The 15,434-nt window shown below is 40.5% G+C and overlaps 1 protein-coding gene across 1 annotated transcript in view; it reads right to left on the bottom strand.

The window, feature by feature from the left end:
• The window catches only part of LOC145413417 (echinoderm microtubule-associated protein-like 6), a 44,492-nt gene extending 30,127 nt beyond the window's left edge, over window positions 1–14,365 (bottom strand). Inside the window, exons 1-12 of the mRNA XM_080283102.1 lie at window positions 14,169–14,365; window positions 13,135–13,294; window positions 12,381–12,482; window positions 12,010–12,108; window positions 10,791–10,943; window positions 9,223–9,331; window positions 8,436–8,500; window positions 6,903–7,072; window positions 5,922–6,059; window positions 4,663–4,768; window positions 2,482–2,632; window positions 384–593 (exon numbers count right to left, since the gene is read on the bottom strand). Coding sequence (XP_080139228.1) covers window positions 384–593; window positions 2,482–2,632; window positions 4,663–4,768; window positions 5,922–6,059; window positions 6,903–7,072; window positions 8,436–8,500; window positions 9,223–9,331; window positions 10,791–10,943; window positions 12,010–12,108; window positions 12,381–12,482; window positions 13,135–13,294; window positions 14,169–14,365 — 1,660 coding nt within the window. The remainder of the gene's footprint in view (window positions 1–383; window positions 594–2,481; window positions 2,633–4,662; window positions 4,769–5,921; window positions 6,060–6,902; window positions 7,073–8,435; window positions 8,501–9,222; window positions 9,332–10,790; window positions 10,944–12,009; window positions 12,109–12,380; window positions 12,483–13,134; window positions 13,295–14,168) is intronic.
• Between the last annotated feature and the right edge of the window lie 1,069 nt (window positions 14,366–15,434).

The raw sequence follows: 15,434 nt of genomic DNA, 5'->3' as shown, positions 1-15,434 counted from the left end.
GTGCTTGTCTTGACTGTCTGCTGACGTACAGTACTCATGTTCACAGGGTATACTTCCTCCGTCCGACCGCACCGTCGTTTATCATCATTATCATCCCAGCCCCATCTGCTCATTCGCCTTTATGTACCTCATTCGCTACTGAAATACCTGTACTGACATAGGCTACCTCAAATTCAGTCATGTTGAGAAGGTGGATTACACACCCACACACACAAACACACACACACACACACACACACACACACACACACACACACACACACACTATATATATATATATATATATATATATATATATATAAATATATTTATATATATATATATATATATATATATATATCAAATATACATGTATGTTCCGGAGAAACTTCACGTTCTCTAACCTCTCTTGGGGCAGGGGAATCTGAAGAGCTTGACCAGACCGTAGTCGTCCCCTGTGACCACAACCCCGTGAGTGAAACTGGCGTCGCAGGTGTTGACGTCTGACACATCGGCGTATTTGTGCCAGATGCCCGCCACCGCCTCGCCCAGCACGCCCGTCCATGTAGCCCACTCCAGCCCCTCTATGTCACTCTCGTCAACTATTTTCTCCGCTGTGGCGACGCAGACAGGAAGAATGGGACGAACTTATTATATATACTGGATATAAAAATCTGAGTGGAGTCGGGTCCCCTAGTTGAATAAATTTTTCGATGTTGATTAGAAAATATTAACACCGATAATATTAGGGGAAGTACTGTGGAAAACCACGTTGGATTAGAAGCATCTCATGAACGTAACGAAATCAAGTGCCAGTAGACGAAAATAAGAGAATGGGAATCTTTGGTGAAGTAGTGGTAATAATTTAATCCATGAAAAGTTTGGTGTATGTATTCTGTTGCTGGATCACACTGTGCCTACGGAGGTTCAGTGTCTTCATCGCATGGCATTATCTGAGGCGTCTTTGCAACAGATCAGGGGTGGATCCAGGAATTTTCGGTGGGGGGGTCTGATTCGCTGATTCAACCAAAGACTTGACGCGACATACTGATATTTCAATGTTGAAATTGCCTCTTTATTCAATGATGCATGGCCGGTGGGGGGGGGATGCATCCCCCCCATCCCCCTCCCTGGATCCATCCCTGCAACAGATGACTGGTTAAGGAGCTCCAACTGGATGGAACCTGTATCCGATGGGTGGTTGGGGTTTACAGCACACATAATGCCACTCGGGGGCAGGTGAGGCTGGTCACCCTTGCCTTAAGTGTCAGGACAGAGTAGCCTAGCCCTGGGATCTAACGTTCTAGGTGAGGCAATAAAGGACTGGAAGATGGATGGACGGATGAAATAAGAAATAAACCAATCAGGAAGAGATGCTAGGGAGCCCCTTTAATTACCAAAAATACGGCTCGTAAACGATCTTCCGTAGCAGCCAGGGGTAAGATTCTCTAATATATTTACGATCAGCTCCCTCTAGTAAATCAGACTTTACTCTGCAGGAACAACAAAGGACTTGGGAAGTTTGTGCACTCTCGTTTCCTTATCTTTCCAGGAGAAAAAAAAAAAAAAAAAACATCTCAGGTGAAATTCCCTCTCGTAACTAAGAATATATATATATATATATATATATATATATATATATATATATATATATATATATATATATAAAATATATATATATATATATATATATATATATATATAAATATATATATATATATATATATATATATATATATATATATATATATATATATATATATATATATATATATATATATATATATATTCAAAAATCTAATCCACGTCATTATTCTTTATGTTCGTTGTTATCTGAATGTCTCGGCTGAATATTGTTTTGAAAATACATCGGGCGCGTTGGACCTACTCATGAATATGGACTGATGTTTGATATTGCTGCTGCAGCCAACGACCTGCTTCAGCTTCCGAGGGTAATCTAGGAGTGAAGGGAATGTTTACTTTGTTTAGCCCCTCTGATTTAAGATATATATCCCAAAGTGAATAAAATCATCTGAAGACAGAAAAAATTAGTTGAAAAAAAAAATGTTTTCGTACTGAATGCGTTAGTCCGTTTTATTTGTATTATTAATCACCGTTCCTTAATGTGCAGATGGTATACTGTACGACCCATCAAAGGCAACTGCTCATACAGTCAACTATTTCCCGCTTTCACTGGCTCATCTGGGAGCTGATACACATAACCATCCTATCACCTGATTTCCTATGTGCTATTTTCATTTTCGTTTTCAGTTCTTCATTTATCCACTGAAAACCTCGGGTATTGTATAGATACATTGCAACTGAGGGTCCAAGATGCTGGCCACCTCAAATGGTGATAAAACCGTTGTGAAAAGTGATCCAGACTGCAAGGTATAACTTTAACTGGGTGTTTAAATCTTTACACAGTGCCTGACAACCAACACAGCCCTGGCAGTGTACAAGCCACAGACGTAAAAAAGAAAATGAACAACTTCTACTAACTAGCGACATGATAGATGAGCCTCTCGCTGGCCCCGGAATTGAGCTGCAGGTGTGAGGAGTCTGTGGTCCAGTCCAGGTGGGTGATGAAAGAAGATGCACCACCCAGCACGTACACTCGCTCGTACTTCTTCTCAACACTGTATACGTCAACCTGTAGTATATAGACCGTTTTGTAGGTGGTAATGTAAGCTTCGTAGTTCCTTCTTAGTTACACCTCGACATTTTCTTTTTATGGTATTTGTATGATTTCAGTACCAATATTGTTTGGACTAACAAAAGGGAGGATATTGAGGTGTAACGTGCAGAATTAATCGCTGAGGAAGAAATGTTACGAAAACTCAAAAGTCACATAGAATACGGCCCGTAGTGTCAGGATGTTATCCAATTTGAAGATACTGTCTTTACTCTAACTTGGCCTAAAGCTGCCATCTCCCCATTTTCAGTGCTGAGTTGTTACAATAGATTAACACCAGAGTACGATGCTAGTCACGAAAAAGTGCTGTGAAAAGGATGTTGAGCCTTCGCATTGTCACTCGGTTTCGTGATGTAAACTAAAATAGGACGAGAATCTAAGCCAAGTTAAAGTGATAGAACTATAGTATCACAATAAAATGTACTGAAAATAATGAGAAAAAGAAAACTGTGCAGAGACTAACAGAGAGACTAACGAGGAGAGTGTATGCGAGTGAGGTGGAGGGGGGGGGTAGAATGAGGGGGAGGCAGAGGATAAGATGGAGGGATGGAATGGAGAAGTGTATGAGAGGGGGGGAGTGAGCTGGGAGCAGGGCAGTGAAATGGCGTTGGACAGGGAGCCATGGAGGCGATTTATTTGTGGCCATCCCTTTCGGGATTGAGGCGTTTGGCAAGAGATAGATAGAAAACTGTGCATACCGAAAGTATTGCTGGGTTATTAATGGTACAATATGAAAAATATAACACAACTCATAAATCAGGGAGTGTACAGCGTGACCCACATACAACATTCCACTTGCACTCCGCCGGGAGATTTCTCGTGTATTGTTGGAACGGCTTAGTGTCATCAGTATCTAAGCTGCCTCACGTAGTCATTCCCCACAATAGATGCCACAACCACGCCTACACTTGCCAAATGAGTAGTGCCCAGAACACACAAAATGCTACTACGTGAGTTATTTACAAGCCACCCTGCATAACCGTACAAACTGATAGTCTGCTGTAACAAAGATAATGAAGCAAAATAAGCATTTAAAGAAACTTATTGTCTCATTAAAAAGTTAGCTTATCAATTCAGTTTAGAGGTCTGCTGCAATAACTTACATTCTAATCTCTTTTGCCGTCAACAGAGCTTGGAAAGAGAGCTCTTGGTTGCAAAGGGGAGATGAAAGAAGAGAAACGTAAGGGAAGGCGCTGATAAGACAAAGGTAGGTTCAGAGATTTAAAGTGTAATTTCTTTTGCCGTCAGCAGGGCTTGGACTGAGTTTGACTGTAACAGGGAGATGGAATAAAAGAGCGGAGGTGATGCAAGAGGAAAAAATGGATAAAGTAAGCGTCGTACATAACTACAAAATTCCGAAGGAGAGTGAAAAATACACCGCAATAATGTAAATGTCAACGAGGCGGAATGAGATCTTGAAAAACCCAAGTGAAAAATCGTATTTAGCTTTCTCGTTAAGGAATGGCAGATACCTCTCGCAATCGGGCGAAGGCAGTGAATAAAAAAAATGAAGAATGGAATAAGAGAAAAAATGGAACTATGCTCCTTTTACTCTAACTTGGTCTAAAACTACCATCTCTCCATCTTGAATGCTGAGTCGTAGCAACAGATCAGCACAATATTCTGATACTGATCACGAGGAAATGCTATGTAAAAGATGTAGTGCCGTAATACTGTCTTTTTCCTCAATTGACGTACGCGAAGCAAGCTGCAAAAGGGCGAAAATCTGAGCCAGATTAAGGTAAAATGAGCACAGTAAGCATTTAGTAGTGGGCGAGAAGGAGAACGTACGAGAAGAGGACAGAAATAAAAAAAGAAAAGAAAAGCGAGAGAGTAAAATAAGGAGCCTTGCTGAGCCAATTAGGGAATTGGAACTTAATTCCGATCGGTTAGTAAACGATGCTCTTCATTTTAAGTAAAAAAGGTGAATCCGAATTCTTGAGATGTTACAGACGAGAGTCCATACCGTACCAAAGAATGAGACTTACAAAGTTATCGTTGGATGCGACTGCCAGAAGGGTGCCACAGGGTGAGTACTTGAGGTCGTGGCGCACCTCCTTGCGGTCCCACACTCTTTGCTCCTGCTTAAGGTGCCTGTAACAGCAGACATGAACAGGTTGGCATCCTGTCAGTGAGATGGACGGTGCTAATGTCAGTATCGCATAGTCCGAACTCCTATTGTTCGAGCTGGCTGCATTAATTTGTCATTAATACGTCTCTGTTCGTCATTTAACTTCTCTCTGACCATTGAAAATACATTTTATGTACTATCATTATTGAAACTACTTCCTGATCTTTGGCCATATTCATTGAAAATAATTTTTAAATAAAGAAAAATTGCTTGCTGGATACGTCCTCGTGACATGTAGTAATGCAGAATACAATCAGAAGAAACTGAAAATAAGTCAGTGGTCAAAATGTATATTTTAATGTAGTTTTATTTTTAGCGGGACAGAAGTAAATAGAAAGCGCAGAGAAATAGGCATATACTGTATGTGTCAGCTAGGAAAGTGCAGTATATACTGTAGATAATGAGAGAACAGGTAGAACATACCTCGCTGGACTGAATGTGTGGGGTCTATATCGTTGTGGATGAAAAACAGCTATCTCTACAGTAAATGCACACTATGAACTAGGTAAGGAAACGTAAAAATGCTAAACATCATTTCTAAACTAGTCTTGGACATTTCTCTTTTTGGGTTGTCGTAGAATGCAATATGGAGAGCTACAGATGAAAAATTGCATTCACCCAATCCAGTGAGGATCAGAGAAGACATGAGAGAATTGGGTAGAGAGCACTTCTAATTAAGAGAAAATGAGACAGACCCTAGTTATCCCTTGCTACATCTCTTCAGGATAAGTGCATGACAAGATGCAACAGAGCGTACTGTTGGACATGAGTATCACTTATACAAACGGTGTAAACCTGATTACGAGCGTGAAATTAACGAAAAAGGTGAACGAAAAGCATTGAAAAAAACAAGGAAAAGTCTGTTGACTGACTCTATCTGTAGGATGATGAGCGTGCAGCATAACACTGACGAGGAAAGTCTGTTAACTGACTACGATAAAGGTGAACATTCAGCACGACACAGACGAGTAAAGCCTATTGGATGCTGAGTGTGGAGCATGACACTAACTAGGAAAGCATGTTGGATTATAGGTGTACAGCATGGCACTAACGAGGAAAGCTTGTTGGATGATGAGTGTTCAGCATGGCACTAACGAGGAAAGCCTGTTAACTGACTCTGCTTGTAGAATGATGAAGGTGCCGCCAGTGAGACCGACCGCCACATGTTCGCCGTCAGGGGCGAAGGCAGCAGCACGAGCCTCACTCTCCACCACACACGTCGCTAGGGGCACCCGGCCCTCCACGTCCCAAAGTCTGCACACCAGGAATATGAGTCTCAGATTTATTTGCGATCGATTCCGTGTCGTAACTTTTTCTAGTTCTTGTAGAAGTAACCAGACATACAGGAAAAATCTGCAATCTCCATACCCTGTTCTTCCTGCAGAAAACTGGCAGCTTACGATATTTTTCTTCTCGTAACTAAGATTTGTGTGTTTGTAGAAGGAACGGGAGATGCGAGAAAACTCTGCGCTCTCCTTTCCTTGTACTTAGTGTAAAAATAAGTCATAGTTACGACTGACAACTAATTGTAATTTCGTTCTTGAATCCAGGCCCTGAGCAAACCCAGGGAATAACAGCGTACTGTATATGAAATTTTAATCTCTTTTACGTTAATAATAGGTGTTTCATTAGGTGATATTATTTTCTTAAACTTCAAACAGAATTGAGCTTTATGTTTGCAGGGGACAGTCAAAGAATTTCTTTATGATGAATGGCCCATCCCACTCTTTAACTATGGAGACCTCGTAAATGGCCATTACAGATGGATGAAGGATTTGAGTCTAGCAGTCCGTCTCTACTTATCGTGCTTCAGGAAATTCATATCTGTTTGACACATTTTATCACTTCAGTCGACCATCGTCACTGATTATCACACACTGTCTTATGCGACTTGTAGTAACAGTTTCCTTTCAGGACTGCTGTTTTGTATTACTGGATGCCATGTTTTTCCAGGAATGAACCCCAAGTATTACACGTTTCGGCGATTTTACTTTAATTAGATCTTAGGTGGGTAATAATGTCGTATGCAATTCCCCAACACACTCTCTCTACTCTGTGTGACACTGCTGCACTTCCCTTGCAATGGCAGGCACTGACCTGACAGTGGAGTCGTCCGAGGCAGTGACAGCAATGGGCTTGAAAGGGTGAGTGGCTAGTCCCCACACCTCCCCCACGCTGTGACCCTGCACCACACAGGCAGCCTGGAAGTCTCCCTCGTGACTCAGCCTCATCGTCCACACTTCGTTTTTCCCTGTACCAACAATCACCTGCCACACCCATCAAACAACGTACATTTTTTAAACTGATAAATCATCCACTGCTTCATGCAAGATTAGAAATGATATAGGATATAGCACAAAGAAAGATAATGTACAAAGAGATATGCCTATTGGAATTATAGAGCCATTATAAATGCACTTATCTTGAAGCGATGATAAAGAATGGAAAAAGTAGTCATCGACTGACTCGACAACAAAGGTATAATTCAAGGATGAGAGGAAAATAAATATTAAGGGAGAAGAACGATCAGCCTCGATGATAGACTGTGGAGATGAAAACTGATATTTTAGTAAAGCACAGCCTTTACTATTTGTAGCTTATAAGGAAAATCATTCAGGTCTTGTAATGTGAATAGTTAAGAAAACCTTCACGATTTCAGAACAAAACTGTACACCACTGACTACAGTCCAACAGATGTTGGTAATACCTCATCAGTGAACGCTGTACTGGAGTTCCATGTTGGCATTCCACGCCTGTGTTAAAGCCGTCTTAATCTTATTAGGGCTAGCTTAACAGACAATCCCACTTCTCTCCTAACTAAACTGACCATTTTGAATTGCCGCTGTTGTAATGATGTTTAAAAATCTGTTAGGTATAACTCTTCATCAGTTTCAGATGGTTCAATTAATTCCCAACATAACTTTAAAAATAAAAAGTTCGGATACATCTTCTGTTAATTATGATTAGGGTAAGATGTCCCTTAATTAGATTTTACTGGTAGGCTACATTTGTCTCCCATCAACCACTATATTAACTACAGTATATTAATTGGGTAATATTAACTCGTATGGTCATCTCCAGCCTTCCACACGGTATGTTTGTAACCTGTCTGTTGATGTCCGTCTTGATTTGCATTTTTGACTCCTTTGTGGGAGCGACTTTAGCCAATCTGGATAAGTATGCCATGTTTAACTTCATTTATCCGAGGATTTTTTTTTTTTTAATATGTTCCTTTTTCTCTAACGTGGCTTAAGATTGTCATCCTTCTATCTTTAATTTCCAAATGCATCAGTATATTAACATTAGAATATGACGCTAGTCATAAAGAAGTGTATGGAAAGGATGTGAAGTTATAGTATTGTTTTATTCTGCTGTCGAGCAACGTAAAAGAAGCTGGTGGAAGACGAAAATCTGGGCCACGTTAAGGTAAAAAGGGTATACCTCCAGACGATTTTATTTAGCATAGGACGAACCTCTAGCAGTACAGGGGCTAATGAAAGTTGTCTAACCCCTCCAGTTCGGAAAGTCTTAAGAAAATCGCCTGAAGACAGCGAAAATAAAATGTAAAATGCATCATCGGATTGAAGAGGATAATATTCTAGCTGTGTCCTAACTCTCTGCTTTACTTACTTTGTCATTGAACACAGCCAAGGAGTGTATGGATCCAGCAGTGTCGTATACCAAGCTGGGGGGTTCTGAAAAATGGAAATAACAGGTAATAACCATGAGCATTGTCCAGAGTTACATCTTATAAATTACGGATGATAAAAAAGAAAAAACAGAGCACACAAGAAAATATAAAGATTTAAAACACTTTTACAAGCAGTCTGCTTCAGTTCAACCTTTCATTATGAAGTAATATATGTAGACTGTACACTGAATGAAAAGACAGCTTTGGCATATATTATAGGAGGTAATGTTTCAAAATCTGAAGCAGCATTGAGCGTACCGATACTCGATACTGTTGGCTTATGATAATCATTTCAGTCTGAGGGTTCACTTCTAAGATGTCTAAAATTGTCTGGCTGTAACCAGGAAGAAATTGCACCGTCGTTATCATGCTGATATTGGAGATTGTTTCTAACCCCTCCAGTCCGAGAGGCCTCTGTGTGAATAAAATCGTCTGGCTGTACCCAGGATAACATACAAGATCTGTCATCAAGTATGAAAAGTTACTGGAGATTAATTCTAATTTTCTTAGTTTAATGAATTTAAACTGGGTAAGTTTTTTGAGAATAGCCAGGGTAAACTGCTATTTTAACGAAGAGGCTATCTGTAGCCTGAATCGGGAAATCTGGAAATTGTAGTGTGGTGCATCCTATTAATATATATCATGCAGCTTGTCATAATAGTCTACCAATCCTAATTACAGTGCGCACGTAGATTAATCAGGTGAAGATCAGTGGCAGTGACAGACCTGGAACTGATGACACCTTGTTGAGCTGCCTGTCGAAGATGGTGATGGTGCCATTCTTGCCCCCAGTCAGCAACCCACCGGGGTACACCTCCGTCACCAGCACCCCGCCCTGCACCAGTGGCAGTATAGTCAGTGGCAGTATTTAACCTTATGTGTAATCATTACTAACTGACAAATGTTTATTGGGTACATTGGTTCGACGTTACTAGAAAAGAGGTCATATTACTCTCTTCTGTTGCAATAAACTGCATATTTCGTAATATATGGTTGACGAAAAGTGACACTGATAACTTCTTTGTTCTAAGAGTATTCACGCCCCCTCCTCCCCTAAAAAAAAAATCATAAAGAAGACTAGGAAATGGATCCGTCTATGCTGGATCATGAAAACCCGGGCAGGCACGTATGACTATGGGAAATAAAGAGAAACGTGGATGAGGAATGGAAAAGGATAGCATCAGAGAATATACACAGAGAAGATACGATGTGATGTCACTGAGTGAAATACATATGAAAAGGAGTCAATTCTATGATTAGATAGTTGTGACAGTGTCAGAGGCCAGGTGGGACCACACGAGAGAAGGCTAAAAAAGGACAGAGGTTGCTGAATTATAATTCATTATGATGTTTGTGATGGATGATGTACTTGGGCTAATAACTGAGTTCGGTGAAAAGGCTGATTCAAACCAACCATAAAGTTCCAGTTCCGTCACGGACCATTGCCGTCTCTTAAAACATTCCTCCATGTAATCGAAAGGAACTGTTCACATCAGACGGTCCACCACCGTAACATACTAGGTTCTTATCGGTTCCATTCAGTCAAGGTTTCTCGAGAAGTATATTTTTACGTGAGTGGCCCATATCGTGCTAAACAATAATGCAAGTTGCGCGAAGCCAAATCACAGAGGCGCCATAATTACTGCAATAAACTGCAAAGCGCACAGTGATCTGAACTGCGATGGATGGCATGAATACAGTACAATTTTAACTAAATGGTGACAATCCACAAGGGGAAGGGGAAGTGATATATAGTGTGAATTAGAGCAGAGTAATGGTGGCTTCTCGTTGGCCCAGAAGAAAACGTTATAATGCATCGTACATGCTGGGAAAGAAAGCTGTGTATTTGTGTTTCATATGACACACACACACACACACACACACACACACACACACACACACACACACACACACACACACACACACTCAAAGAGAGAGAGAGAGAGAGAGAGAGACCCTGACCTATGACAATCTAACCACCCATCCAGTCCTCCACATGGTAATCTCATAATATATTCTTTTCTATTTACCGATATCTATCACAAACGTATACTGGGTTACGTACCGTTGAACAATCCACGAACGTAATAAAAAAAATTACAAACTACTGTGGAGCAATTTAAAACACCACTAAAGTACACCTCTCACTCAGTCACACAATCAGAAATTAGAGGAAAACCAAGCTGCATAGAAGAAGAAGAGGAGGAGGGAGAAGAGGAAGAGGAGGAAGAGAAAGAGGAAGCAGGAGAGACTAGTTACAATCTTCCTCTACGCAGTGCTCTGATCTTACTAACCGGATGGACGTTCTTAATGATGGAGGTGAGTCTTGTCTTCTCCCACACGTAGAGGTGACCCGCCTCGCCTCCCGTCACCACCCTACCATCTCCCATGTGCGACACGCTTACCTGCCCCGACACGCCCTCGCTCCCAAACACCCCCGTGTGACCCTGGGCCGAGATACACGTAGAAATCAATTATGTAACTATGGCATGTGTTCCCAGGAGGACAAGGAAAATGTAGAATCATCGTAAGCTTCTTGATCCTGAAAGTCTTAATTAGGAGAAAAATTTATGGGGAGTACGTTTTGTGCTGTAGGAGAAACGAGGAAAGAAGATAGTAGTTCTCTCTTAGTCTCTCATTCTTCCGGAAAAAAAACAAATCCAGCTAACTAAAAGGAATTGATTTTAAGTCTGTGTGCCATTATCCTGGCCAACACACACACGGATAGGTAGTAAGCATCATCATCACTCTTATCTTATTTCTCACTAAAAATGAGGTGATTACTATCCATACATAGTCGAGGGAATGCCAGAAATGTAGCACTACTAACAAGGTACAACAGAGTAAAGGGCGACATATAAATTCATCCATTATTCAGGCCTTTGTTCCACTTTGAAACATTATTATTATTATTATCATTATTATTATTATTATTATTATCATTATTATTATTATTATTATTATTATTATCATTATTATTATTATTATTATTATTATTACCATTATTTTATTATTATTATTATTATAATAATAATAATAATAATAATAATTATTATTATTATTATTATTATTATTATTATTATTACTATTATTATTATTATTATTATTATTATTATTATTATTATTATTATTATTATTATTATTATTATTATTATTATTAATTTATTTATGACTCAAGACTTTTTGATTGTATGGAATTTCTAGGATAAAAATGCATGACTTTCTTTAATATAATGATCCTGAAATATCCTACTTTTGTTTCAAGTGATTTGTCTTTGCTTCTGCCAACTTCCTCTCTCATGGGAACTCTTAGATGAAAACACATGATTACGAGCATATTTTTGTATTCAGTGGTCGTCAGATATTCTTGGTTTGCTTCATGTTTTTTTTTTTTTATGCAAGGAACAAGGAACCAAAGGCCAGGAGCCTGCATATTGTTGCCTCCAAGAAAAGAAAAACAAGACAAGAGACCCAAATTAATTAATCTTTACGTATCTCATCTTCCCCTCTCACCTGAAGAACATTACCACTGAGCTTCCAGAACTTGACGTGGTTGTGGCCACACGTGACAAGTCTGGTGGACGAGCCCGGCTCCCACTCCACCTCTTCCACCTGATCCATGAACAAAATACGGAGAGATAATCACACTATAGACAGGTAAACATACAAGCAGGTAGGCAGGATGAAATTATTAGAGAAAGCAACAACTATTTACTGAATATTTAAGCTCTATTGGATAAAATCAAAGCTATCAGACCAAACGACAACTATTCGCTAGATACATTAAGGTGTAGATAGGACAAAAACAAAGCTATTAAACAAAGCGGCAACTATTCACTGGATACTTTAAACTGTAGGGTGGTTACTGGTATAATGCTCCCTACCTTGCCTGAATAAGCAACAGCATGAGCGAGTCTCCTGCCCTTCCTCCAGTCCCACACCATCAGCTCCTGTTTGTGGTCTGGTCCTCCCACCGAGGCCAACAGCTACACAAGGAAGATAACAGAGGACACAGTGAAGAGCAACGTTCCGAGCAAGCCCAAAGTCCCTTTCATAAAGCCGCAGTTATCAAGCTAGAAACGGATAGTATTTCATCTTTTTAATCAATGTTCTGGCAATTAAGGACCTCCTCTGAAACCTCCTTCATCCTACTTAAAGAAACAGCAACGAAGGGGAGTTCATCGTTAATTTGTAATGACATCTTTGTTCTGATCTGACGAAAATTACTAACACCTCTCAGCTCAGTTGAAGGCTAGGTGTAGGCCACTGAGACTGAAGGACAGTTTTGACTTGTGACCAAGGAAACACATTCGTACCACATACCTAAGACTACTGAATTTCCTGTTACCACTAATTAATAGTCAAGTTTTGGGAGTGACCCTGTTCCGTCTGGTGAAAGCACAATGACTTTCTTTAAGCAAGGTAGAAGGAACGAAAGGCCAGGAACCCACAATATACAGTTCCTTCCAAGAAAAAAAATATAAAACAATACAAAAGAGAGCCAATTCAACATCCGTTCATTTCGAGATGCCTGGACACACTGCGTTTGAGAGAATGGAGATCATAGGAAGTAGGAAATACAGACAGAGGGAGACAGTTCCAGAGATGACTACGGTGAATATGGCTCGAGTGCCGCACCTTGCCGTCTGTGGTAAAGGTAAGTGAGGAGACCTTGTGTGTGTGGCCATCCCTGAGCACGCTGATGGTCTCTGTGGTGGCGGCATCCCACACGGTGACGTATGCGTCTCGCCCCGACTGACCTGTTGCTATCCTCTCACCATCGCTCGACACCGCCAGGCTGGTAGGTAATGGGGATACACGATGATTACTGTACCGTGAACAGAGGTGGTGAACAGCCTTACATAGTGAATGACAATGATTCCAGTACATTGCCTCATTCACTCTCGGATAAAGAACTCTCTCTCTCTCTCTCTCTCTCTCTCTCTCTCTCTCACACACACACACACACACACACACACACACACACTCACACACACAAATATTGATAGTTAGACAGATAGATATATAGACAGAATGACAAGTATTCTATGCCCTCAAGAGCCATGAGCCATTTCAAGTTATCAATAAATACAAGCTTCCCAAAGAACAAAAACCCTTTCATTCTAATGCTGTAATCCACTTAAAGTCAGACAATTTTATTAAGTAGATAGTGAATCATACCAGCCTAAGAATTCATATTGTCACCATACACCCCCTCATGGTCGGGAAAACTTTTGCATTCTATTTCAGCCAGCGCCAGACAATATCATTTAGCTAAAAGTCAGCCAAATGAGCTATAGGAAGTAAAAATGAATAATAAACAAATAACATATATCAATAAATAGACACCGCACATCTCACACTAGGTAGATAAAAAAGGTCACTCTCTCACCTGTCAGATAAATGAATGTTAAAATAAATAAACCTCTTACATATCTCACACCTAGGAAATTCATTCATTCATTCATTGCCAGACGCCATGTATCCCAAACGGGGTGACCAACGGCTTAGAGTTAGTTGTTTTACAGGGAGGGGCACTAATCCTCCACCAACCCCACTTGACACGTAGGGATGCCAACAGCATCTGGTGTTCCCAGGCGGTCACCATCCAAGTACTAACCAGACCCAACGTTGCTTACATTAAGTAAATAAAGAAACTACACATCTCACACCTGGTAATGTCGTCGTCATGGCCGGTGTAGAAGGTCTGCTTGCGCTTATCGATGTCATGCACCACCCCAACACCAGCCACGTAGTACACCAGACTGCCGGCCTGTGTCACCCTGATGTTGTTGCGTGCCGTGTGCCCGTTGTAGCCGAACACCCAGCTCAGGTCCAGCCACGCCTCCGGAACTCGCCGCGTCCCCATGCTTCACTTTCTGACACCCATGAGAAGGTGAGAGCTGAGGTGAAGGCAGATATAACCCATTCTAATTACATGGAAACTTTGTGGGTGCCAGGAGCAGCCACGCCTCCGACCCTCGCCACGTCCCTATACTGGCACCCATGAGAAAGTGAGGTAACGCACTTTACGGAAATTAAACGAAAAATATGAAGCCACAAAAGAAAAAAAAATAACTGATGATCAAAGCGTTGGGAAGTCGGGACCAAAATGGAGTTATGAAGATGGTTTTAGCTTTTTCTGGCTTACTGCCTGAATGACAAAGGATATAGGAGGCACTTAAACATCGATGATTAATGGAGGGGTTCCATATACGGTAGAGAAATTTACCGGTATAGTTTGACCATTTTTTATTCCTTGCATAGGAGAAGGAGAACAGGGGTATGAAGGCATGCCAATTAGGTTTCGTCTGATACATAATTCCCTTGTGTATTTTCAAAATGGAGTTGATTCGTTGAATAATGAAGGCATCATTAGATTTTGAGAAGCTAAATCCAGATCTGTTTAGATGTTGGAGCTTAGATATTGTGAATGTTAATGAGCGTTTCCAGTACGATGATCTTAGGGAAGAAATGAGACCAAAGAACTACAGACCGTATTATGGGTGGCATAGGAAGCTCCGTAGCACCTCTTCCTGAGCGGTTTATTCAGCATATCAGACTTTAACATTCCTCTGTGTGTTATTTATAGCAATGTAATAATGACCTATTGTGCATCAGTAACTTACAAGAGAAAGCTGAACCTATGTGTTTTAATTGTTTAGGCTATACTCTATTTACTCTGACTTGGCCTAAAATTACCGTCTCTCTCATTTGAATACGGAGTTGCATAAAGAGATTAACAGTCGTGTTAGTCACGAATAAACGCTATGGACTTGATAAAGAAGAGAAGCATTGTCTTTTTTCTTTTCTTTCTTTTTTCTTTTCTTTCTTTTTTCTTTTCTTTCTTTTTTCTTTTTGCTATAGGACTAAATAAAATAATCTGGAAACGGGCGGAAATCTTGGACAAGGTGAACGGAGTATAGGCTTCACTTCTT

This window comes from Coenobita brevimanus, chromosome 96, assembly GCF_032717465.1.
Source record: "Coenobita brevimanus isolate Jiangsu-jjx chromosome 96, ASM3271746v2, whole genome shotgun sequence".
In the NCBI taxonomy this organism is placed as follows: domain Eukaryota; kingdom Metazoa; phylum Arthropoda; class Malacostraca; order Decapoda; family Coenobitidae; genus Coenobita; species Coenobita brevimanus.
Note: the sequence above shows the minus strand (reverse complement) of the source record. Positions and strands in the feature narration are given on the sequence as shown.